The sequence below is a fragment of the Lactuca saligna genome, chromosome 3 (assembly GCF_052625555.1).
Source record: "Lactuca saligna cultivar CGN05327 chromosome 3, ASM5262555v1, whole genome shotgun sequence".
Taxonomy (NCBI): Eukaryota; Viridiplantae; Streptophyta; class Magnoliopsida; order Asterales; family Asteraceae; genus Lactuca; species Lactuca saligna.
This window is the reverse complement of record NC_136419.1, coordinates 191,728,003-191,753,307: the sequence shown is the minus strand read 5'-3', so window position 1 is coordinate 191,753,307 and position 25,305 is coordinate 191,728,003. Positions and strand designations below refer to the sequence as shown.

The 25,305-nt window shown below is 38.4% G+C and overlaps 1 protein-coding gene across 1 annotated transcript; it reads right to left on the bottom strand.

Moving 5' to 3' along the window:
- Positions 1 to 9,051: 9,051 nt before the first annotated feature.
- On the bottom strand, positions 9,052 to 11,625 carry LOC145034092 (uncharacterized). The gene is made up of 5 exons (XM_078982491.1): positions 11,409 to 11,625; positions 10,753 to 10,867; positions 10,218 to 10,307; positions 9,868 to 9,966; positions 9,052 to 9,439 (listed from the first exon to the last, which is right to left on the bottom strand). Exons 1-5 carry the CDS (start codon positions 11,474 to 11,476, stop codon positions 9,338 to 9,340), a joined length of 474 nt encoding a protein of 157 aa, XP_078838617.1. The 5' UTR covers positions 11,477 to 11,625; the 3' UTR covers positions 9,052 to 9,337.
- Between the last annotated feature and the right edge of the window lie 13,680 nt (positions 11,626 to 25,305).

The following is a 25,305-nucleotide window of genomic DNA, read 5'->3' as shown; positions in this document are numbered from 1 at the left end:
TATTTCACGGTGAGTTTAATATATAGAAATAATTGTATTTTATGTGTTATATGTGCTACGTGCTTTTCAGTGTTATTTTCCCGGGTTATTTTTATTTGCTATTTTTAATAGCAAAGAAATACCTTTGACCATGTGATCAGTGAAAGGACTTAGATTCACGTTGGTATTGGTATGTAGCCTCTGGCCATGTGGAACATGTCTCCGTAAGAGAATGAATTCTATTCTATGGTAGTGGCAGAAGGTTAGACGGGGCTATAAGCCTGAAATCTACCGAAATGTTAATCCGAAGTAGTATATCTTCTGTGCCGTTTGGGCCAAAGCTTTATTGATGTATATCAATCATGGAAATTGTTATGTCTCATTTATTGTATATCTTTAAATCAAATCAATGATTGATATGGAATGTTTGTCACATGATTCACATATGCCCTTGTTGTTCCTTGTTCCTCTTTGCTTCTGCCTTATTAAAGTATATATATGGCATAACGTTATATTGTATCTATTATTGAACTCACTAAGCGTCACCGCTTACCCTCTCGATGTTTAACAAATTGCAGGAGATAAACATCCAGTATAGTTATATACTGGTACAAGATTTTTGAATAGTTTGAAACTATTGTATCGATAGAAGCTTATGAATAGTTTGAAACTATTGTATTTTGCACTCCCATATGTATAAAACTATAGAATCCTAGGAAGTTATGTAATATATAACACTTTAAAATAGTCGGTTTGTATCAAGTAGTTTGTAATCTCTTTATCAATCTAAAATATTGGTTTTATGAATATGCAAGTAGCATGTTTTAGAGTAACTATACTGTCGAGTATGAAAGTTTGGGTCTTTCATAAATACGAAAGTTAGGGTCTTTCAATCATGGTATCAGAGCAGTAGTTTGAGTGAACTAAATTCCACGGATTGGTATTTAGACTTAAACTATTGGAAGTTCAATATATGAACTTAATCATTGTAAGTATAGGGATACAAACCATAGGAAATATATAAGTAAAAGTATTAGGTAATAATAAACCCTAATATTCTAAAATACAATGTCACTCCGTATTGCAGAGCAATGGCTGAACAGGTTAGTAGCCATACCCCTGAGGTTGGTGGAGGTCCTCAACCCGAGGAAGTGAATACTCCAGTATCTACTCGTGAGGAGCGACTCTTGGGTAAACTTACCGGTGTTATTCGACAGACTCTCGAAGAACACAAAAAGAATGGTGATAAGGGAAAAGAGAAAGCCACTGGAGAATCTTCAAAAGGAGAGGTGAAGCGTCCCTCGTTCAAAGATTTCAAGAGTAGTGGTGCTACAGAGTTTTCCGGTGTTCTCAATCCCATTATTGTTCTTACTTGGATCCAGAACACAGAGAAAGTGTTTCGTATTTCTCATGTGGATAATGAAGACAAGGCTAACTATGCTTCCGCAATGCTCATTGGAGAAGCATTGGTCTGGTGGGAAGCAACATATGAAGCTCTCAACGGGTTTGACCAGGAGAATTTAGCGTAGGAAATGTTTAAAACTCGTTTGCTAGAGAAGTATTGTCCTCTAGACATGAGGAGGAGATTGGAGAAGGAATTCCTCGAGCTTAAACAAGGAGGAATGACTGTAAATGAGTATGAAACACAGTTTAATCAAAGAGCAAGGTTTGCTACAAAGTATATTCCAACTGAAGATGAGAAAATTCAGTTATTCATGGAGGGACTACGACATGAGATCCACGATTTCGTTGCCAATCGAGAAGTTCTGTCATTTGATAAAGTCGTTGAATATGCTCGAATACGTGAGCATGACTTAGAAATACGTGGTGCCACTGTTACTGCTCCGAAGCATCCACGTCCTGAAAGAACTATTCATGTTCCTTCTTTTCTACCAGCTCAATCCGGCCGGACTGAACCTGGTAATCAAGTTCAAACTCAAAGTGTCTCTCGTGGACGCGGTAGATCACAATCTTTTTCTATGCAATCGCCTTCATGTCGTATTTGTGGAAGGAATCATCCGGGTCAATGCAAAATAGACAAGGAATCCATTGTTTGTTATGGATGCGGAGAAAATGGTCATATAAAGCCAGCTTGCCCAAGAAAGGATATTACTTGCTATGCATGTGGTATTACTGGCCACAAGAAGCGTTTTTGCCCTAATCTTACTAGTCAGATAACGGGAAGTTAAGCTTCTGTTCAACAACCGGCGAGAAGCCAAGTGCCTGTTCAATAATCAAAGGGTACTCCAACTAAAAAGGAGGAGGTGCCAAAAGCTAGGGGTCGTGCATTCCAGATTACCTCAGAGGAGGCACGCGAGGACCCGAATGTTGTGACGGGTACATTTCTTGTCAACTCTAGACCTGCTCACATCTTATTTGATTCTGGTGCCTCAGATTCTTTTGTGTCTTACGAATTTGCGCATTCCTTTCAAATTGCTTGCTTTGTACTCGCACAACCATTTCACGTAGATACCGCAGGAAGTATATCATTACTTGCTGATAAAGTCTATAGGGATTGTGTTATAGAAATTGAAGGCTATACTTTTCTCACTAACCTGATCCCTATCTCCTTGCCCAACTTTGATATTATTCTCGGCATGGATTGGTTATCAAAGAACCACGCAAAACTCTTGTGCTATGAAAAGATAGTATATATTCCTATTGAAGGGGAGAATCCTATCTATGTCTACGGTGAACAAAGACTCTTAAAAATAATCTCTTTCCTTAAAGCTTGTAAATTCATATCGAAAGGGTGTTCTATCTATCTGGCCTACACAGTTGATGTCTCAAAATAGGAGAATAAAACTGTAAATGATGTTCTCGTTGTTAACGAATATCATGACGTTTTCCCCGACGACTTGCCTGGCCTTCCTCCGGATAGGCAAGTAGAATTCCGAATTGACCTTGTGCCTGGTGCTGCTCCAATTGCAAAGACTCCTTATCGTCTTGCGCCAGCTGAGATGAAAGAAATGATGATCCAACTACAAGAACTACTTGACAAGGGTTTCATTCGACCGAGTACCTCTCCCTGGGGTGCTCCGGTACTGTTCGTCAAGAAGAAAGATGGATCGATGCGGATGTGCATTGATTATCATGAGCTGAATAAGGTGACTATCAAGAACAAGTACCCACTACCTCGCATCGACGATTTATTCGATCAACTTCAGGGTGTTAGCTATTTCTCAAAAATTGATTTAAGATCTGGCTATCATCAGTTGAAAGTTCATGAGCAGGATGTACCGAAGGCTGCTTTCGTACTCGATATGGGCATTATGAATTCCTTGTTATGCCGTTTGGTTTAACAAACGCTCTGGCTGTATTCATGGATATGATGAATCGGTATGACGCCCAATGCTCGATAAATCAGTCATCGTATTCATTGATGATATTCTAATCTATTCCAAGTCTAAAGCTGATCATGCCATTCATATTCGTGCAGTATTGGAGCTTCTTCGAAAGGAGAAACTATATGCTAAATTCTCGAAATGTGAATTTTGGCTTCGCCAAGTTCAATTTCTCTGCCATGTTATTTCTAGTGATGGTGTATCCGTAGATCCTATCAAAATCGAAGCCATTCAAAATTGGGAAGTGCCCCATAATGCTTTCGAAATTCGTAGTTTCTTAGGTCTCGCGGGATATTACCGGAGATTCATTAAAGACTTTTCTCGTATAGTCGTACCTCTCACGAGTCTTACACGGAAAGAAGTGAAGTTCGAATGGGGTGAAACCCAAGAAAGAGCTTTCTCAACTCTAAAAGATCTTTTGACTCATGCTCCAATCTTATCACTCCCAGAAGGTGATGATGACTTCTCCGTATATAGCGATGCTTCAAGATTGGGACTCGGTTGTGTGTTGATGCAACGTGGCAAAGTGATAGCCTATGCCTCAAGACAACTAAAAGATTATGAAAAGAATTATCCCACTCATTATCTCGAACTCGCTGCAGTGGTATTTGCCCTAAAACTTTGGAGGCATTATCTTTTTGGTACAAAGTGCCAATTATTTACCGACCACAAAAGTCTCAAGTACATATTCAGTTAGCAAACTTTGAATATGAGACAACAACGATCCATGGAGCTGATCAAAGATTATGATTGTGAAATCGTATATCATCCTGGAAAAGCTAACGTGGTGGCTGATGCACTTAGCAGAAAAGTTTATCGCAATAGTATGTGTTATGCCATTACTCATACTACAGTAAAATTCACTATTTTAGATGAATTAGAGAAATGGAAAGAAGAGGCCCTAAAGCCAGAAAATGTGAAGAAAGAAGGGATGATACATTATAACAATGCTCTACTTGATGATCCGCGAGGATTAAAAGTATTCAAGAATCGGTTGTGGATTCCAAAGATTGGTGGATTGAGACAAAAGATTTTAGATGAAGCCCATAAATCTAAACTGTCAATCCATCCTGGTACAAGTAAAATGTACTATGATGTAAGAGTGATTATTGGTGGCCTGGATTAAAGAAAGATATTGGAAGATATGTACATGAATGCTTAGTATGCTTACAAGTCAAAGCAGAGCACCAAAAGCCTTATGGAACCCCATAAAGTCTTAGTGTTCCTGTATGGAAATGGGAAGAACTGTCCATGGATTTTATTACCAAATTACCAAAGACTGCTAGACAGCATGATAGCATTTGGGTAATTACCGACCGCCTTACTAAAATCGCTCATTTTCTTGCCATGCGTGAAACGGCTGCAATGGAGAAATACGCATAAGTATACTTGGATGAAATTGTGGCAAGACATGGTGTGCCACTAAATATCATCTCCGATCGTGATACTCGCTTCACTTCTCACTTTTGGGCGAGTATGCAACGTGAATTAGGATCTCGAGTGGCTCTCAGCACAACTTATCATCCCCAGACAGATGGTCAAACAGATAGAACAATCCAAACAGTAGAAGATATGCTTCGTGCATGTGTCTTGGAGTTCGGTGGTAACTGGGATAAATACTTACCTCTTGTCGAATTCTTGTATAATAATAGTTACCAAGCTTCAATCAAAATGCTGCCATATGAAGCATTATATGGTCGCAAGTGTCGTACTCCATTATGTTGGCGAGACATAGGACAGAAGATCCTTGGAGGCCCTGAAATGATTCAAGACACCACCGAAAAAATTCAAATCGTACGAGAAAGAATGAAAGCGGCCCAGGATCGATAGAAGTCCTATACATAAAAGAGAAGACGACCCATAGAATTCCAAGTGGGTGATTTCGTGATGCTGAAGGTATCTCCATGGAAAGGCCTTATGAGATTTGGGAAGAAAGGAAAGTTGAGTCCCAGATTTGTTGGTCCTTTCAAAATCATCCAAAGAGTTGGAAAGCAAGCATACCGCTTAGAATTGCCTGAAGATTTGGCAGGTATTCATGACGTATTTCATGTGAGCTATCTGCGCAAATGCTTGAGCATCATTGATGAGACAGTTCCATTATCCGAAGTGAAATTGGATAATAAGTTAAGATATGTAGAAGAGCCAGAAGAGATCGTGAATGAAAGAACAACTAATCTACGTAATAAAGAAGTGGAGTTGGTGCTTGTCAAGTGGAAACACCATCGAGGCCCAAATTATACTTGGGAAAATAAGAATGAGATAAGAGCAAAATATCCCCATTTATTTTAATCAATGTAATTTCGGGGATGAAATCCTTAAAAGGAGGAGGTATTTGTAACATACACGTTTTGAAATCGTGTTTTAAGTAAATAATATTATGAAATATTAAGTGAATTTGAATGTTGAGTTCTAACAGATAGTTTTTACTAGAAACGAAGTAAAACTATGCTTAGAATCATTCAGAAAGTATTGGAAGTCTTGTGAGATTCCAATCTAATGTCAAATAGTGAATAACTCGGAAGTTATGACCAAACAAAGATCCGTGATAAATCTGGAAAATACTTCGTCGCGTAAAAATTTAGTTTTCGATAAACTAATTTTTAGCCTTATAAATGTAAATGAAAGTTGTAGAACGTAATTTTAGCTATGCGTGCATATAAAGAACGTCAAAAACGGAGCTCGTTTGAATCTGATTTCGTATGAGAAAGTTATGATTTTTAGAAGTTTCAGCTTAGCAGTAGACAGCTAAAAACTCGAATTTTAGATCGAGTGATTATTAGCCGACACATAAACAAGAATTGAAGGTCTCGTCATTAGTAGTGCAACGGTAAAAAGTCTGACAAAAACGAACGTCGGATAAAGAAGTTATGAATTTTTAACGGATTTTCTTATCCGGGTCTGTTAAAAATAATAATATTAAAATTAAAGTCAAAATTAGCCGACGAAGTCTAAACGAAAGTTGTAGAGCGTAATTTTAGCTACGCGTGCATATAAAGAACGTCAAAAACGGAGCTCGTATGCGAAAGTTATGGAGTTTTGAAGTTTTGGTGCGAAAACCGAGAAATTTCGCATAGGTGGCTTCAGCCACATCACCCTCGCTTAAAAGATGCCACGTGTCCGAAATTGGTGAGTCATGCGATCCACGTGTTGGATTCTGATTTGACCGAAGGGAGGTCCAGTCCGAGGCTCGCATGTGGACCAAACCTCTCACCCTAGCTTCGAGCCTCGCACATGGTTATTACTCCGCGGTCCAATCAACGAGTGCCATCGAGACTCTCGCATGTGCTGACCACCTGCGCACCGGAGCCGACGTCGGACACACGCCTCGGTCCAATAAGAAGCTGCCAGCAAACCTTCGCAAGCGCAGCCCACGTGTGAGCCCTCCCCTGCGAGCCTCGGATCTTCGCCACCTGGAGGCTTCTCAGTCGTCCGATCAGAAGCCTCGCCCCTATATATAGAAGGGTGCGAGACCTCCCGGGTAACTTTGAAGAATTGTCAATTTTAACCCCCTAAACCCATATTTCTTTCATCTTAACATCCTGCAAAGCCCCGGTATCGATTGTAAAGCCCGGAATACTCCACGAAGTGCCCGAGAAGCCCAGAAAATTTATCTTTTCGGTTTCGAAGCTCTACCTTCGCAGAGCCCGGTTTTCAACGACGAAAGTCATATTTAGAGCCGAAGTACTGCCCAAATTAATATTTAGCCCCCGGTTATTTCACGGTGAGTTTAATATATAGAAATAATTGTATTTTATGTGTTATATGTGCTACGTGCTTTTCAGTGTTATTTTCCCGGGTTATTTTTATTTGCTATTTTTAATAGCAAAGAAATACCTTTGACCATGTGATCAGTGAAAGGACTTAGATTCACGTTGGTATTGGTATGTAGCATCTGGCCATGTGGAACATGTCTCCGTAAGAGAATGAATTCTATTCTATGGTAGTGGCAGAAGGTTAGACGGGGCTATAAGCCTGAAATCTACCGAAATGTTAATCCGAAGTAGTATATCTTCTGTGCCGTTTGGGCCAAAGCTTTATTGATGTATATCAATCATGGAAATTGTTATGTCTCATTTATTGTATATCTTTAAATCAAATCAATGATTGATATGGAATGTTTGTCACATGATTCACATATGCCCTTGTTGTTCCTTGTTCCTCTTTGCTTCTGCCTTATTAAAGTATATATATGGCATAACGTTATATTGTATCTATTATTGAACTCACTAAGCGTCACCGCTTACCCTCTCGATGTTTAACAAATTACAGGAGATAAACATCCAGTATAGTTATATACTGGTACAAGATTTTTGAATAGTTTAAAACTATTGTATCGATAGAAGCTTATGAATAGTTTGAAACTATTGTATTTTGCACTCTCATATGTATAAAACTATAGAATCCTGGGAAGTTATGTAATATATAACACTTTAAAATAGTCGGTTTGTATCAAGTAGTTTGTAATCTCTTTATCAATCTAAAATATTGGTTTTATGAATATGCAAGTAGCATGTTTTGGAGTAACTATACTGTCGAGTATGAAAGTTTGGGTCTTTCATAAATACGAAAGTTAGAGTCTTTCATTATGTCGTCAATCTTTTTTTTTTACGTATTGAATTTTTTTTTTCAAATTGTTTATCACTAATTAAAGATGGAATAAATATAAATTCAAGAAAAACTAAAAAAATAAAGATATATGTGTTTTTTGAACTAGAAGATGTTAGAAAACTCTGGTCCACATCTACGCCAAGAAGATGGCGCACAGACATTTTTAGGTCTGCAATCTTCAAAAAAACAAACAGTTTGCGAAGACTAATGTCTACGTATGATCTGCATCGAGTATACAGAAGAGGTAAGAAGATATACAAGTATACATGTCTCTAAAGGCTGTCCTCAAAAATCAGAACTAATTAAACGTAGTTAAATTCAATTTCTTCATTTTAGTTAAACCCAGTTTTGTCAATTAGATTTTATTAAATTTATATTCATACCAAAAAGTCATTTGATTTGATCAAACGGACCGATTTGATCTACTTGGAGTTTCACATTTGTTTTAATAAAACTATTATTGTTATATAGAATTTTTGCAATCAAGTTCCACAAGTAATTATAGATAGCCCAATAAAATTACACAGAAACAATTTGCGAAGACTAATGTCTACGTATGATCTGCATCAAGTATACAGAAAAGGTAAGAAGATATACAAGTATATATGTCTCTAAAGGCTGTCCTCAAAAATCAGAACTAATTAAACGTAGTTAAATTCAATTTCTTCATTTTAGTTAAACCCATATGAATTGGTTTTGTCAATTAGATTTTATTAAATTTATATTCATACCAAAAAGTCATTTGATTTGATCAAAGGAACGGATTCGATCTACTTGGAGTTTCACATTTGTTTTAATAAAACTATTATTGTTATATAGAATTTTTGCAATCAAGTTCCACAAGTAATTATAGATAGCCCAATAAAATTACACAGAAAAGCACAACTATTTTATAAAACAATATCTTGCAAAATGTTACAAGATCAAGGAAAATAACTCAGTAACCAATTGTTTTCATATTTGATAACTTTTTTTTGTACACAATATATCATCAAATTTATTATTTATGTTCATCATAACCCTTAGGCTATCACAGAAGATAACCAACCATTGATTTTGTTTATATTTGATCAGTTATTTTGTTTATATTTGATCAGTTTCTTCTTTTGTATGCAATATATCATTGAACTTGTTGTTTGTGTTCGCTGTAATCTCCAAAGAAACTTTAAAAAAAAAAATTCCATCTAAAGAATACCTTCCCACATTAAGAAAAATATCCAACTAAGCGTTTGGCAATAAATAAAATCAAAATTACATCGAACAAAAGAGAATTACAACGAAAATAATCGAACCAAAAACGTTCTAGAAAGGCTTACACAACATGAGCTTCAAAAAATCCGAACCTTGGAAGCACATTCTAGAAAAAAATAATAATAATAAGTACCAAATCTTTTTTGTTCATGAATCTAAATTGTCTTTGTTTTAATAGGCTTCTTCTTTATTAACTTCCTTGGAAGCACTGTTTTCATTCCAACAAAAAACAAAAGTGCCCCGAGTAACGCAAGACTCTGCCAAAAAAAATAAAAAGCCATAAAAAATAAGCAAAAACAATATAGTTTTATTGTTATTTATTACACAAGACACAATAACACTAACAGTGTTTGATGTGTATTGGACTGAGACCAAAGTACTATTTTTTGTCTCACCCAAAAGGGAGATGATATTTCCACTTATGTTTTTGATTCATCTACTAAAAAAAATGTTTTTACTTTTATACCCCTTATCATGTTTATCTCTCTCTTCGATTAAACTAGAAGGTATAAAAGTCAAAAACCCTTTTTATAAAGTCAATGAATCGAAATTCAAAAACATAACCGGAAATATCACAATTCACATCCCCACCCAAAAAAGGTAAGAGAGTGATTTGCTCTTGATTCCTTTTTTATTACAAAAGACGAAAATACCCTTCTCATCATAGAAAAAATATTAAAGAAACCTGAACGAATTCTGGAAGAAGAACATGGAATTTTGGATCATCGGTTTCATAGTCGTAGAAGTCATGTAGCAATGGAGTCATAAATAGGATGTAATACATCTACAAAATGCAAATGAAAGAAAAATATTAAACAATAACAAATTAAAAATAATTATTTATTTTTGGCAAACACAGCGTCTGCTTAGTAACATCATGTGAGATGTAAATCAAGTACACAGTCTAGTAATACGTTTGTCAAACTAACAAATGACCGGAGAACATCTCTAGATTTTTTAATTAATACTAAATTATTAAATAAAAATATAAAATAACTAAATAAAAAACAATAACTACAAGGATAAAGTTATTACCAATAAATAGGCACCAGTCCTGCTCCCAAATACAAATAGAATCCCACCAACTCCTTTAAGAGCCATTGAAGCCAAAACCACATGCTTAACCTATATCAATATATCTTGAAATTTTTAATCAACTTATTTAATTTTTCACACTTACAATTTTTGGTTTTTTGTTGCAAACAAATGATCTTTCTTGAAAACCCATTAAAAAAAGGACAAATTTTTGCAATATAAAGCAATATTCATATTGATGAAAGTAGGTTGCTATTTCTTGTATTGAACCAAAAGATAGTTAATAGAAATTAGAAATTTTTTTAAAGATTGAGACTTAATGGGGAAAGTCCCTGATTATTTGTATTAAGGTTATGTTATTGACTTATTTCTACAACAAGTAAGAAAGAAACACTTATATATAACATATACTAGATTAAGTCACATATCCACATTTAGTAAAAAAATCAAACATCACTTAAAAGTGGGGTGTTCATTTATCATTTCTTTTTAATTTGGTTGAAGTTAAATCGATGAAAAGCAATAAGAGTCTCACATCAATTTTTGGTACTCCATCTCCAATTTTGGAGGTTAGAAATCTCTGAATAGAAGCAACTTTTGGAGCTAGTTCATCTGCAGCAGGTCCACCATTGTCGCCAAAATCATTAAACCTGTTCAAAAACAGGTACACAAATTAAAGAGATTTGAATCCTTCAAAAGCAGTTAAGGAACGGAACTATCTTAAACAATTTCAGTTTCGCAAATCATCTATATCCCTTCAGAAGCGTTTTATATGAAAAGTTAGAAAGGGTATTGAAGAATTTGAAGGCATTAGTGTTCGTAACGAGGTAATCGAAGAGCTATTGAACAGTTTATGCACCTGGATCGCCCCCTTTCATGGCGCTTAAACACGCAATCAAACGTCGGAAATCATACATTCATATATTAAAACAAGAGCTAGAGGAGACAAGCAATGTCTTTTACGAAAAGGGGTAACGAATCCTAAATAACAGGAAATGATACCATTCACAAAAACCAATTAGATTTGTGTTTGTATTTGAGAAATTAACATGAAATTCGCAAAAATTCTTCGGTAATCATGGTGATGGGGGATCGAACAACGCATAGTTTGGTACATTATGATAGTAGTAAGCGATTGGATCAGATTGAGAATGAAAAATGTTGATGTAGATCTAAAGAGAGATTTCGTACATTTGCCAAGCGGAGAGGATGAATAGAGAGGCAAAGAGGAGCCTTCCGAGGAAGGAAAAGAAACCCATTATCGTGTTTGAGTTTTTGAATCTGTAGTTGTGTTTGTGTATGGGTGCCTCAGGGAAAATCTGGGAGGCTGCTGCTGCTTGCTCGGAACCCGATGAAAGAGAAGAAATCAAAGTGGTTGGGTTCTTTCAGAGTTGCGAGGAGCCTATTTATGACACTGGTTTGATCTAATTGGAATTTGGAACTCTAAAAATCATTTTTTTTTTACAAAAATACCCCTCCCTCCACCATTTTTCATATGATTTCTTTAGCAAAAATAATAATAATAATAATAAAATAAAATAAATAAATATTGTAGTCGACTTAAAATTGTTCGACATTCAATAGATGAATGCTGCATAATTCGTTAAATAATGAACCATTATAAATTAAAATTGTGTTAGAAATGATGGTAGAGTTTGATGTAAAGAAAACTAACATTATTTATTCAAAGTATTCATCGATAGTCACTCAAATTTTATCTTCTTTTATACTTCACAAGCAACAAATAACTGTAGAAATCAAGTCATCGTTGAACGAACAACGTTATCTTGATCAATAATAGACCTAAATATGAAATAAAATATGGTTTTGTTGTTTATAGGGTTTTAAACTTGTTCTTTATATCCATCATGAAAATGTATTACATATTATTTGTCAATAACAACTATAATTTTCGACTAAATGTGATCTTCACATCAGTTATGAAAAAATAGTAGATATTATTTTCGAAAATAAATGATGACTATAATTTATGAGCATGTTTTTCAATAATGTTGTAACATTCAAAAATCACAATAAGTTTAAAATTTTCAAAATCATCCATTAATCAACATTGTTTACAAAAATAGTCATTGTTTACAAAAATAGTAATTGTTTCAAAAGCATTAGTTTAAATACGAGTTTTTTCAAAACCCAATGACATAAAAAATGAAGTAGTGTACGATCACACCTTTGCCTCTCCACGATCCTCTGAAGTACCTAAAACGATAAACTAAAAATTGTAAGCCATGGTTTAGTGTGTTTTCCCAAAGTACCAGCACACACACACACACAACATGATATACTAGGTCTACAGGTAGAAAGACAGGATTACCTCCGAGCCCACAATATGAGTCTAGCATGCCAATCGGGCCCTTAACTCATATCTAGAATGCTATTGAGCCTTCAATATGAGTTTGGCATGCCAATCGGGCCCTTAGCTCATATATGGAATGCTCTCGGGTTTGTTGGCTACAGCACAAAGCAGTACAACCTCAACCCAACACAATATGTCGACATATGTAATAGATAAACAGAAACACAAAACCAGCAACACACAGATAATCATGCAGATCTACTAATCGGCCGCAAACTAGCATAACGTTATCCTAACCAGGATAGATAATAGAGTGGGTTGGAATTAGTGCCTTCGACCCACAGTATAGTGAGAATAAACTCACCTTGCAGTCTAACGAATAGATGAATAATACACTACTCTGAATATTGGCTCTACAAGACACCTATTCAACACATAAAGACCAAGGCTTAACTATAGCTCAAAATACCCAAAATACCCTTAAGTCAAACTTGGTTAACCCTTGTTAAAATCAAAGTCAACGATCAATGTCAAAAAGTCAATATCCATTCTCAACGGAGTACGCCCTATGTACCAATAGAGTACGCCCAACATACTTTGATGTTGACTAAAAGCGAGGCGTTGACCGCGTACTTCCAGGTATGCCCAGCGTACGCTACCCAGTTCCAAAACCTCATTAAGAGCTTATTACATTAATCCCTTCCGTCCAAAACTCATATCTAAGCCCCAAATGATGTCATAAATCATAAAGTTTCCAACTTTATGACTTTGCATGGCTATAAAGTGTTCAATACCAAAAACCCTAACTCCTTGACCCATTAAGACTTCCTAGATCATGCATGAAAGGATAATAACAACAAAGAACCTATTTTTATGATTTAAGCTATTTGAAAGGACAACTCATGAAATCTAAAGTAGATCATACTCAAGAATACCGAGCAAAAGGGACCAAAATGCATGGAATTTAACCATAACAAGAACTAAGAGAAATATTCATCAAGGTCAAAACTTTTTTACCTTAAAATGGTGCCAAATGGTGATGAGATTCTGGATCTAAGGTGCTTCACTCTTCCAAGGTGGCCTTTTCTTCTTCTCCTTCCTTCTTACTCACCAAAAGTACCCACAAAAGTTCAAGAACACTCTCTGTAACACCCCGTTTATTAAGTAAATAAATTAATGATTGTATAGTAGCCCTAAAATCAATAATCATATAGCATGGTGTTGGATTCAAGGAGTAATTGTCACAGTTTTAGTAGTCAAGGGTTAAAAATGTAAGTTTCAGATTCACTTTGTAAATATTTATGAAGATAGGGGCTCCATAGTCATTATTGGGACCTAAATTGATAAAGGAATTTGATATGAGGGACTGAAAGTGAATTATGGCCAAAGTTCCCATGTGACCGGGTATAAACCCGTCACTTCCTCCTAACCCTAAACCTAAGGTGCATCGGTCGTCACTTGTGTTCTCTAGTCGCCATCATCCCGACTCCCTTCTTGCCTTCCCGATCAGTCGAAGCTCCAAGACTCCGAATGACCACCAGTGACTCACGTTGACGGCAAGCTGAAGACTACCGGATTGCAGGGACGTCGCAACAAGTGAAGGGATGCGGACTAGTTATCGTTGTGTGCACGTCATCGTTGATGGAACAGGAACGACCATTCAAGTGACGTTGGTTGCTGCCGACGAAATCAAGGATTGCTAGGCCGACGTTCGTCCGATGGGTGGTAAGAAATCGAGACAGTTTCCACTCGCAGTTGTTTCCGGTGGCGAATGAAACCCCCTAGCTCCATCTGCCGCCGCTGCTGGGATCGTTCCAACAGCCGCTGAGCCGCTTCTCCGTGTTTCTTTCTTCTTATTCTTCTATTACTCAGTCAGCCATGTCAGCGGTATCGATGGGATGGGACACTACCATGGTCGTGGTGGTGTACTGTCGGCGATGTTGTAAGCGTCAAGAACCACCGGGAGCTGCTGCCCGCCTCCCTATGTCCGCCGCCGCCTTTGCGGTTCTTCTAAGTTGCTCCGGTTGTGCTCCGCCATCCTTTCCCATCGTCACAAGCTCACTGTCGTCGGAAGATCTCGCGAATAGTGTAGACTAGCCACTGCCACCAACGTGAGGTGGTGGCTGCCATCGCAGAGTGCCATCAGTTCGGGAATTTGTCATCCAGCAGCTGGGGTTGAGTCTGCAGGACTTCAACAGTGTGGGATTGTGTCTATAGGACTTCAGCAGTGTGAAGTGAGTTTCCTTCCAGTAGGAACGGGTCTACGGCCACAATGCCGGCCCGTTTAATTAGCAGTAGTTCCGGACTCCAGTCCGATGTAGTAGTTCATTATACTTGGTGTCTTTGTGATACAGATGAGTTATGTGTTCCGGACTATGGTCCGATGCAGTATGCAGTATATGTGTTTATATTATCTGCTATGATTATGTTATGCTATGCTCAGTTAGTTCCGGACTTCGGTCCAATGCAGTAGTTCGGGTGTTTGATGTCTTTGTGATTCAAGCATGTTTTGTGTTATGTGTTCTGGACTCTGTTCTGATGCAGTATGCACTATATGTATTCATGCTAGTTGATATGTTTATGATATGCTATGTTCAGTCAGTTTCGGACTTCGGTCCGATGCAGGGGACGGGGTCCCAGTCAGTTCCGGACTTCGGTCCGATGCAGTTAGTTCCGGACTTCGGTCCGATGCAGGGGATGGGGTCCCAGTTAGTTCCGAACTTCGGTCCGATGCAGTTAGTTCCGGACTTCGGTCCGATGCAGGGGACGAGGTCCCAGTCAGTTCTGGACTTCGGTCCGATGCAGTTTCCGTACTTCGGTCCGATGCAGTGGGCAAGGCCCAATATGTGTTTATATGTTATTGTATGGTATGTGGTAGTTTGGGGGAGCTCACTAAGCTTCGTGCTTACCGTTTCAGTTTTGGTTTCAGGTACTCAGTTTTCAAAAGAGGAGCTCGGGAAGATTGCAGTGCACAGACTTTTTGTTCAGCCTGGGATGTTTATACTCTGATATGTTTGACAACTGTTATGATATTTTGATATACATTGTTTATGATTCTTATATGACATTGATGAATATGGTTTTATTACTGATTTAAAACGAAATTTTCAGACTGTATTTTTGGGATGTTTCAAGTTGGTATCAAAGTCTTGGTTTGAGGGATTCGGACACATTTTCAGGTGTGTCTGAACTCAAACTAAGGAATTGGTATAGAAATTTTCAATAGTAAATTAGTTTTTATAAAAAGGGAGTTTTGAGAAAAGAAAAGAGTTTTAGAAAAAAGCGAAAAGAATTTTTAGAAAGAGAAGAACTTTGAAAAGAGAAAAAGGGTGTGGTGTATGCAATCGGCCGAGCTAAAGTAAGTACTCCCAAATTACCCATACAAGTTTATGTTATGATTATCCGTTTCAGTTTCAGTAGAACAGCATGCTATAATAGGACTAAGGATCTAGGAGGATGCCTTATGTGCTTGCTTTATATGTTCCAGCTTTATGAGAATTGCATGCTAGTATTGAGTAGAGAGTAGTAGGATAGCCTGTTTAGGTTATGCCTGATAGTATGAACTTAGCATTGTATGCTAGTATAGTTTCTTGTCATGAGAATAGAATTGCTTTAGTGGTTCCTGTGCCTGAATGTTGCTTGCTTTGTGCTTTGTGGGACTCTGAGTGATGGGAATTAGCCATTGGGTGAATACTTCACGTCACATGTGATTAGGGTTGAATAATCTCAGAGTTCTGGATTTGGCTCTATTGCGTAGCTCTTGTCTGAGTCTAACCGTTGTAGGGACGAGTCTTTTACTCGAAGGATTATCTGAGCCTCGTCACATGTGATGGTATTCAGGTAATGGCTAATTGGCATTACAAGGAGGCCTTCAGCAGTACGAGGAGCACCTGAGGGAGGTGGTAGAGACTTTGAGGAGGGAGATAATTTTCGCAAGGTTTTCCAATTGTGATTTCTAGTTGTCCGGGGCCTAATTTCTTGGGCACCTTGTCAATCAGAAGGATGTTTTAGTCGATTTAGTCAAGATAGAGACCGTGATGCAGTAGGAGATTCCGAGGTCTCCAACTGAGATTCGGAGCTTCATGGGCTTAGCGGATTATTACCGGAGATGTATTCGGATTTTTATAAGTTGTGTGATCTTTTGGATTAGCTGGTGTTGAAACCCTAGCACGAATAAGCGTGAGTTCTAGCAGATGGTCATGGGTGGTGAGAAGGATTGGGAATTCTTCCAGTTTGGTATGTTGTAAGGCATTAGCTGAATCAAAGTGGGGGAGAATCGCCCAAGGATTTAGAAACGGGAGCAATTTTTAGACTAGGATAAGTCTTGCATCCTTGTCTGAAAGGAAGACAACCCATGTGGTTGTATGGTTCGAGGAGAGTGTGATATGGAAGTTTGGAAAAACTTGCCAATAAGGAGATTGCGTTCCCATAATGTTTACTAGTAAGCCTTAGGGAATCAGGTTAGGGATTCCATACAGGACATGAGTTGAGCTAAGTGTGGGTCAAGCGCGTATTAGATCCAGCATAGATAGTGATAGAGTGTTGTAAGTCTGCGGGTGTAGTTGTAGCATTCACTAGTAGCCAGATAGTGTTAGAGTGTTGTAAGTCTGCGGGTGTAGCCGTAGCATTCACTAGCAGAAGACAGTGATAGAGTGTTATAAGTCTGCGGGTGTAGCCGTAGCATTCAATAGGTTGGTAGATTGCGTGAGTGCGTTGTTAGGACGCAGAAAGAACAGTAGTACCCACCAGTTCGGGTGTAGCGGTGAGGAAATGGAAATCCACGGATTGGATTTCGGAATTTCCCAGACGGATTAGACCTAGTTAAGCCAGTGATAAGATTGTAGAAATGCCACTACAGAGATGAGAGCAAGGAAGCAGTCAATTGTTTAAGGTCATTTATGACATGAGGCTACCGATGGTCATGTAGCCATCACTTTTAGCCTTAGGTTTGGTGACATCAAGATTTGACGTATGGACTCGATCAGTTAGATCAGGAAGTTATTAGAGCCTCAGTGGCATGATAACTAGTGGCAGAGAAGGATTTCATTCAGTGGTCGGGTGTGGAGACTAAATAGGGAGTCCTTTGGCTCCGCAGCCGGACTGGAACCTGGTATTTCAGATGATTGGTGAACGAATTAAGACCAGGGAGTTCTTGGTAGGCTTGGCAAGAAGCCATGTGGCAGCATACAGCTTCAGGCAGTTTAATGTTCGGACAGTTTCAGCGATTGGCAGTATTAGTATTTATGATTTAGGTTGCAGGTTCGGATGGAATAATAGATTGCTTGGGTTATGCTAAATGACCTCCAAGGATGATTGGGTCTGTGAATTCAGTTTTCTGGTGGGAGCCTCAGGTTACCTGAAGTTGAGTAGTCAGTTGAGGGATAAGCAGACTAGTTTCAACGATAATGATTCAGTATGAGTGGTTTGTCAGGGATTCAGACCATCTTGAGACAGCAGATTTCCGATAGGGTAGAGGTGATCTTGTCGAAAGGAATTCGTTCACCCGTGGATTTTAGGGCTTTGCGAAGGTTGGTCACGGTTGCGTTGGGAAGGCTAGGGTGTGCCAAGGATTGTGACCATGTTACTAGAGTATTTGGGTGTGTAAGGAATGATTTCGAGGACGAAATCTAATTTAAGAGGGGGAGAGTTGTAACACCCCGTTTATTAAATAAATAAATTAATGATTGTATAATAGCCCTAAAATCAATAATCATATAGCATGGTGTTGGATTCAAGGAGTAATTGTCACATTTTTAGTAGTTAAGGGTTAAAAATGTAAGTTTCGGATTCACTTTGTAAATATTAATGAAGACGGGGGCTCCATAGTCATCATTGGGACCTAAATTGATAAAGGAATTTGATATGAGGGACTGGAAGTGAATTATGGCCAAAGTTCCCATGTGACCGGGTATAAACCCGTCACTTCCTCCTAACCCTAAACCTAAGGTGCATCAGCCGTCACTTGTGTTCTCTAGCCGCCATCATTCCGACTCCCTTCTTGCCTTCCCGGTCAGTCGAAGCTCCAAGACTCCGAATGACCACCAGTGACTCACGTTGACGGCAAGCTGAAGACTACCGGATTGCAGGGACGTCGCAACAAGTGAAGGGAGGCGGACTAGTTATCGTTGTGTCATCACCGTTGATGGAACAGGAACAACCATTCAAGTGATGCTGGTTGCTACCGACGAAATCAAGGATTGCTAGGCCGACGTTCGTCCGATGGGTGGTGAGAAATCGAGACAGTTTCCACTCGCAGTTGTTTCCGGTGGCGAATGAAACCCCCCCAACTCCATCTGCCGCCACTGCTGGGATCGTTCCAACAGCCGCTGAGCCGCCTCTCCGTGTTTCTTTCTTCTTATTCTTCTATTACTCAGTCAGCCATGTCGTCGGTATCGATGGGATGGGACACTACCATGGTCGTGGTGGTGTAATGCCAGCGATGTTGTGAGCATCAAGAACCACCGGGAGCTGCTGCCCGCATCCCTATGTCCGCCGTCGCCTTTGCGGTTCTTCTAAGTTGCTCCGGTTGTGCTCCGCCATCCTTTCCCATCATCACAAGCTCACTGTCGCCGGAAGATCTCGCGAATAGTGTAGACTAGACACTGCCACCACCGTGAGGTGGTGGCTGCCATCGCAAAGTGCCATCAGTTCGGGAATCTGTCATCCAACAGTTGGGGTTGAGTCTGCAGGACTTCAACAGTGTGGGATTGTGTCTACAGGACTTCAAAAGTGTGAGGTGAGTTTCCTTCCAGTAGGAACGAGTCTAAGGCCACAATGTCAGCCCGTTTAATTAGCAGTAGTTCCGAACTCTAGTCCGATGCAGTAGTTCATTATGCTTGGTGTCTTTGTGATACAGATGAGTTATGTGTTCCGGACTATGGTCCGATGCAGTATGCAGTATATGTGTTTATATTATCTGCTATGATTATGTTATGCTATGTTCAGTTAGTTCTAGACTTCGGTCCGATGCAGTAGTTAGGGTGCTTGATGTCTTTGTGATTCAGGCATGTTTTGTGTTATGTGTTCCGGACTGTGTTCTGATGCAGTATGCACTATATGTATTCATGCTAGTTGATATGTTTATGATATGCTATGTTCGGTCAGTTTCGGACTTCGGTCCGATGCAGGGGACGGGGTCCCAATCAGTTCCGGACTTCGGTCCGATGCAGTTAGTTCCGGACTTCGGTCCGATGCAGGGGACGGGGTCTCATTCAGTTCCGGACTTCGGTCCGATGCAGTTAGTTCCGGACTTTGGTCCGATGCAGGGGACGGGGTCCCAGTCAGTTCTGGACTTCGGTCCGATGCAGTGGGCAAGGCCCAATATGTTTTTATATGTTATTGTATGGTATGTGGTAGTTTGGGGGAGCTCACTAAGCTTCGTGCTTACAGTTTCAGTTTTGGTTTTAGGTACTCAGTTTTCAAAAGAGGAGCTTGGGAAGATTGCAGTGCACAAACTATTTGTTCAGCCTGGGATGTTTATACTCTGATATGTTTGACAGTTGTTATGATATTTTGATATACATTGTTTATGATTCTTATATGATGTTGATGAATATGGTTTTATTACTGATTTAAAACGAAATTTTCAGACTGTATTTTTGGGATGTTTCACTCTCAAGCTGGATTAAGGTTCTAGATGGACGAAATGGCAAGTGGAGGTTGAAGAGGAAATGAGAAATAAAGAGTTCATGATGTTTATATATGGACCAAACCCTAAAAATTAGGGTTTAAGGATCCTTCACGTACGCCCAACGTACTAATGCTCGTATATGTACACCCAACGTACACAACGTACGCCTAGTGTACTAAGCCTTTCCCTGAATTTACAAAAATGCCACTATAGGCCCTATTTGCAATCTTTCTCATTGACAAGGGCTAAAAATCATAAACCTTCATACTTAAGAGTAGATTTTAGAAATACCTTTTTGTCGAGATGTTCCAATTCTCCCCCACTTGAACTAGACTTCATCCTTGAGGTCAGATGTCGCTAATAAATTAGGATAATGCTTCTGCATCTCCACCTTTGGCTCCCACGTCTACTCGGAACCTCTTCGATGTTGCCACTGAACATTTACCAAAGGTATCCCCTTATTACGAATGAGCTTCATCTTTCTCTCCACCACCGCTACCGGCCTCTTAATATAATTTAGGGGCTCATCAACCTGAATATCATCCAAAAGGACCACTGCCTCGTAGTCCAACACGCACTTCCATAATTGCGAAACATGGAAAGTGTTGTGGATGATGACTGAGCTCATCCGACAAGTCTAACCGGTAGGCCACCCCGCCTACCTTGACACTCACATGGAATGGTCAAATATATCAGGGACCCAACTTCCCCCACTTCCTGAAGCGTATCACACCCTTCTAGGGTGAGACCTTCAATAGCACCATATCGTCGACTTGGAACTCCAACTCTGATCGACGTCGGTCGACATAGCTCTTCTACCGACTCTGAGTTGTCTACAATCTCTGTCTGATCTACTGGATAAGCTTTGTAGTCTAGAGGACTACCTCAATCCTTCACATGACTCTCTGACAAACCTCCCCCCCCCCAACAAATTGGGGTATGACATCTCCGACTATATAAAAGCTCGAAGGGCGGTGCACCAAAGCTGGAGTGATAGTTATTGTTGTAGGAAAACTCCACAAGAGGTAGGTAGGAATACCAACTCCCACCAAAATTTAAGACATAAGCCTGCAACATATCCTCAAGTATCTGGATGCTCCGCTCAACCTAGTCATCGGTCTGCGAATGATAAATAGTGTTAAAAAGTAGCATCATGCCAAGTTCCTCGTGGAACTTCTAACAGAATTAGGAAGTGAACCAAACATCCCGATCTGATATAATAGATACCGGAACCCCATGACGAGCAACAATCTAATGAACATACACATCAACCAACTTCTCGGTCGAGGAACTTTCTCATATGGCCAAAAAGTGGGCATTTTTGGTCAATCGATCCCCAATAGCCCATATAGCATCAAAAACCTTGGAAGTCTTCGGTAGCTTGGTGATGAAACCCATGGTGATCTATTCTCACTTTCACATGGAACTTCCAAAAGAGTAGCTTTCCATGCGGCCTCTGATGCTCGACTGTGACCATCTTACAGGTCAAGCACCTCTCAACGTACCAAGCTATTTTCCTCTTCATACACGGCCACCAGTAACTTAGTCTCAAATCCTGATACATCTTGGTGGCTCTCGGGTGTATCAAAAAGCGAGAATTATATCTGCCTGAACCCTCCAGAAACCAGAACCCAAACCCGACCACGTCGGGTCAACAATCCATGACTATCGGTGACAAATTTGTCGATATCGCCACTGATCATCTTCTGTTTCTAGTTCTCCCTCTTAACTCTTTCTTCTTGTGTCCCTCTGATCAAATCGAAAAGTTGAGAATCAATGGATATGCTCATACATATATCTGAAAGATCGAGTATGTTCAAGAATCATAAAAGTGATATTGCTAATTACCATATGATACTAAAGGGTCACACTAACAACAACTTGATATAATTGATTATTTACTAGAAATCAATTTTAATAAATATTTAACAAACTCTTATAATTAAATTGGAAATTATTTTTTTTATGAAATAATAATTTTCATTAGCAAGTAACATTATATATACTTAATATGACGTGAATTAATAATTCATTCACAACATTTTGGACTAGATAAATTATTTTGTCTTTTACCAAAAAGTAAAGTTTATATTTTATAAACTTGGTTTATAAAATATAGAAGGATTTTGTCTTTTTTTACCCTTTATAATAATCAAATTTTGGCTAGACAAAAGAGAGTATTGGTTCTTCATTTGTTTAATGAAAAATAAACTTTCCTCTAAAAAAGACAAGCATGGACAATATGATTAAAATAAGTAGTGATGGTTTTTTGATTAATTTGTTCAAAAGAAAGGCATGACTTGAAGCATGGGGAACACATAGGCTTTAGGGGCATGGGTTGTAACTGTTGGGTTATGAGCATTCTAACACTCCTAAGTGTACATGCAACCCTAAATACCTTGGATCTATGTTTTCTCTATTATACATGCAAATATGAACATCCAAGGTATTATCCTAATCTAGCATACAAAACTATCAATATAAGAAGATAGAATACATACCTCTTTGATGGTGCTTGTCTTCATGAAGCTTGAGTGCCTAGTGCCCCAAGTGTGACACCTCAAATGGTTCACACAACACCAAATACACTTGGAATAACTTGAGAGAATTCTACACTTCATAAAATCGGCTAGCCCTCTCTAGAATAATACTAGTGGCCGCTTTTCCTCAAGAATAAGATGCTTATATAGTTATACAATTAGGGTAAACCCTAATTGTCATAACTTTCCATTTCCTTGGATCCATGGGTTCAAATACACCATGGAGCATCCATGGAGCATCATATGGGTTTTGGCCCAACTAGATAATCCATGGAGCATTAGCCCACTATACAAGTATGGATGATTTACACAATCAACCCACATATTTAATTAGTCTTCTTTTGATCACTCAATTAATGCTAGATTAATTCTTGATCAATACTAATTAAATAATCTCATTATTCTTATTATTAATATACTAGAACTTATAATATATTAATAACCATAAGTGTCTTATTTCTCTCATTTAGTCTATCCAAGTGCATGATGCCATGCAACCCAAATGGACCATGCCGGGTCGGGTCAAGTCTTACCAATTATAGTTATGGACTTAGACATTAATCCAACAGTCTCCCACTTGGATAAGTCTAAAACTATTATTGCATATGACTTCAGGAACCAACTGGCAATAGTAGCTCTCAAAAGCTTCTGTCGAACTCTGACCTTGTAGATGAATTCTGACCTTTGTCAATGACTTGTCCATTAGATAAGGGATCATATATTCCTCCATTCTAGATATCATATGGACTGAGACATGGATTATAATCATTCTCTTTGTCCATTTGTTGTTTCCCGATTTCCGATTTATGACGACTGACTAATTGAACAAATCAAATCAGTCCTGGCCCGACCGAGCACTTCCATTTGTCATCATCAAATTATCGAGGGGCCCACAGATATCGCTTTTATCCCGAAGGTAAAAGGAATGGATAAACTTCGACTCATATGGCTTGTTCTACTACTTGTTGAATCATACACAAAGACACGTTTTATAGCACCGAGTTACCAAATGCGGTTTCGTGCAATCAATGTACAACCAACTCATAGTAACAACTCATATCTCTAGGTTTGAAGAATATAAGATATTATCGTCTCATGATCACTCGTGATAAAATCCATGAAGTGATTCCAATGAGCGCGGGTTGAATCCAATACTCAGAACTTATGAGTACTCATGAGTGTTGTAGCTATTTGTCCAACACCTTAGACCTTTACAAGCCAACCCATGACAGTCTTAATTCATATCTACTTCCAACATATGACTGACTGTGGATGGTTTGAATAACTTAGTCATTCCGGAAGAATAACCTAGTTTATTCTGGAAGTCAAAACATGCAAAATGAAACACAAGAATAATTGAATCCAATATGGTATCAAAACCTATGAACATAAATAAAACACCTTTTATTTATCACCATATGATTACACATTATTCATTGTATACTGTTTCAGCTATCAACTTTATTGTTGAATTTAAAACAATAGTTGTCCCATGCTCCAAGCATGTACACTATGTTTTTCTAAACACTAGTCATGCCATACACCAAGTATGCACACTATGTTTGTCTATGATCTTTACTTTGTGAACTAGATCCATTGAACATAACTTCACACTCCCAAATCCTTACTGTAAATACAAGAATTCCAAATTCATGTCATTTACTAAAATCTGTTAGATTCTAAACTTATATGCATTGATCCTCTTGTAATGATTATGCACAAATTCATAAAGACTTGACAACAATCATTACAGAGCATTCCAAAGGAGATCAGCTCCTTAGAAACATCCTTCTTGCATTAAGTTTCCTAATCTTAAACAGATTGAAAATTCTAACTTTGAAACATTTCCAGATTCCATTTTGACTATCACTTCTGAACAAGAGTTGCCTCCTTACAGATTATGTCAATATGGTCCTTCCAGAATTATCACTATACTTCCAACTGTCCTTGAGCAACCAATCTTTGGTAACCCTTAGATTGTCCTCGACAATTGTTTAATCCTTTTAGTCATATCCAGTTCTATACCTTTTCCCTTCTTAATGCCCTAGGCATTTGGAAAATTTTAGAAAGGATGAATATAGCACATGTAATCGATCCTATATCCGAAGCATATGGGACACGATTCATGATGTCTCACATAAAGACTAAACCAGTCTTTTGCTATAACATTTCCATTTCTATTTGCCAAGTTCTCATAATTCAGATTATAAAAAGGGATGCCGTAATCATAATCAAATTTTAGAACGCAAATAATGGACCCATATATAGAATTTCCTTATGTTGAGCCATTCCAACATGAATTCATATATATCCTTGACTAAATGATTAAAACCTCACGATCTAAGCTTATAGATTTGAGATGAAGTATAATTTCCTCTCCCTTAATTATAGCAAAACAACTTTTTCCCAATTGAAACCTTTTGTTTTCTATAATTAACATTGCTAGCTTGCAATACTTATCATAATTATCATGCTCCCACTAACATGATGATTATTAGCATAACACTTATGCTCCCACTAGCTTTGACATGTACTCAGAAATCAGCTGGACTTCTAGAAATCAATACTTTATTAACTTTCTTACCAAAGTTCAGATTTATGATA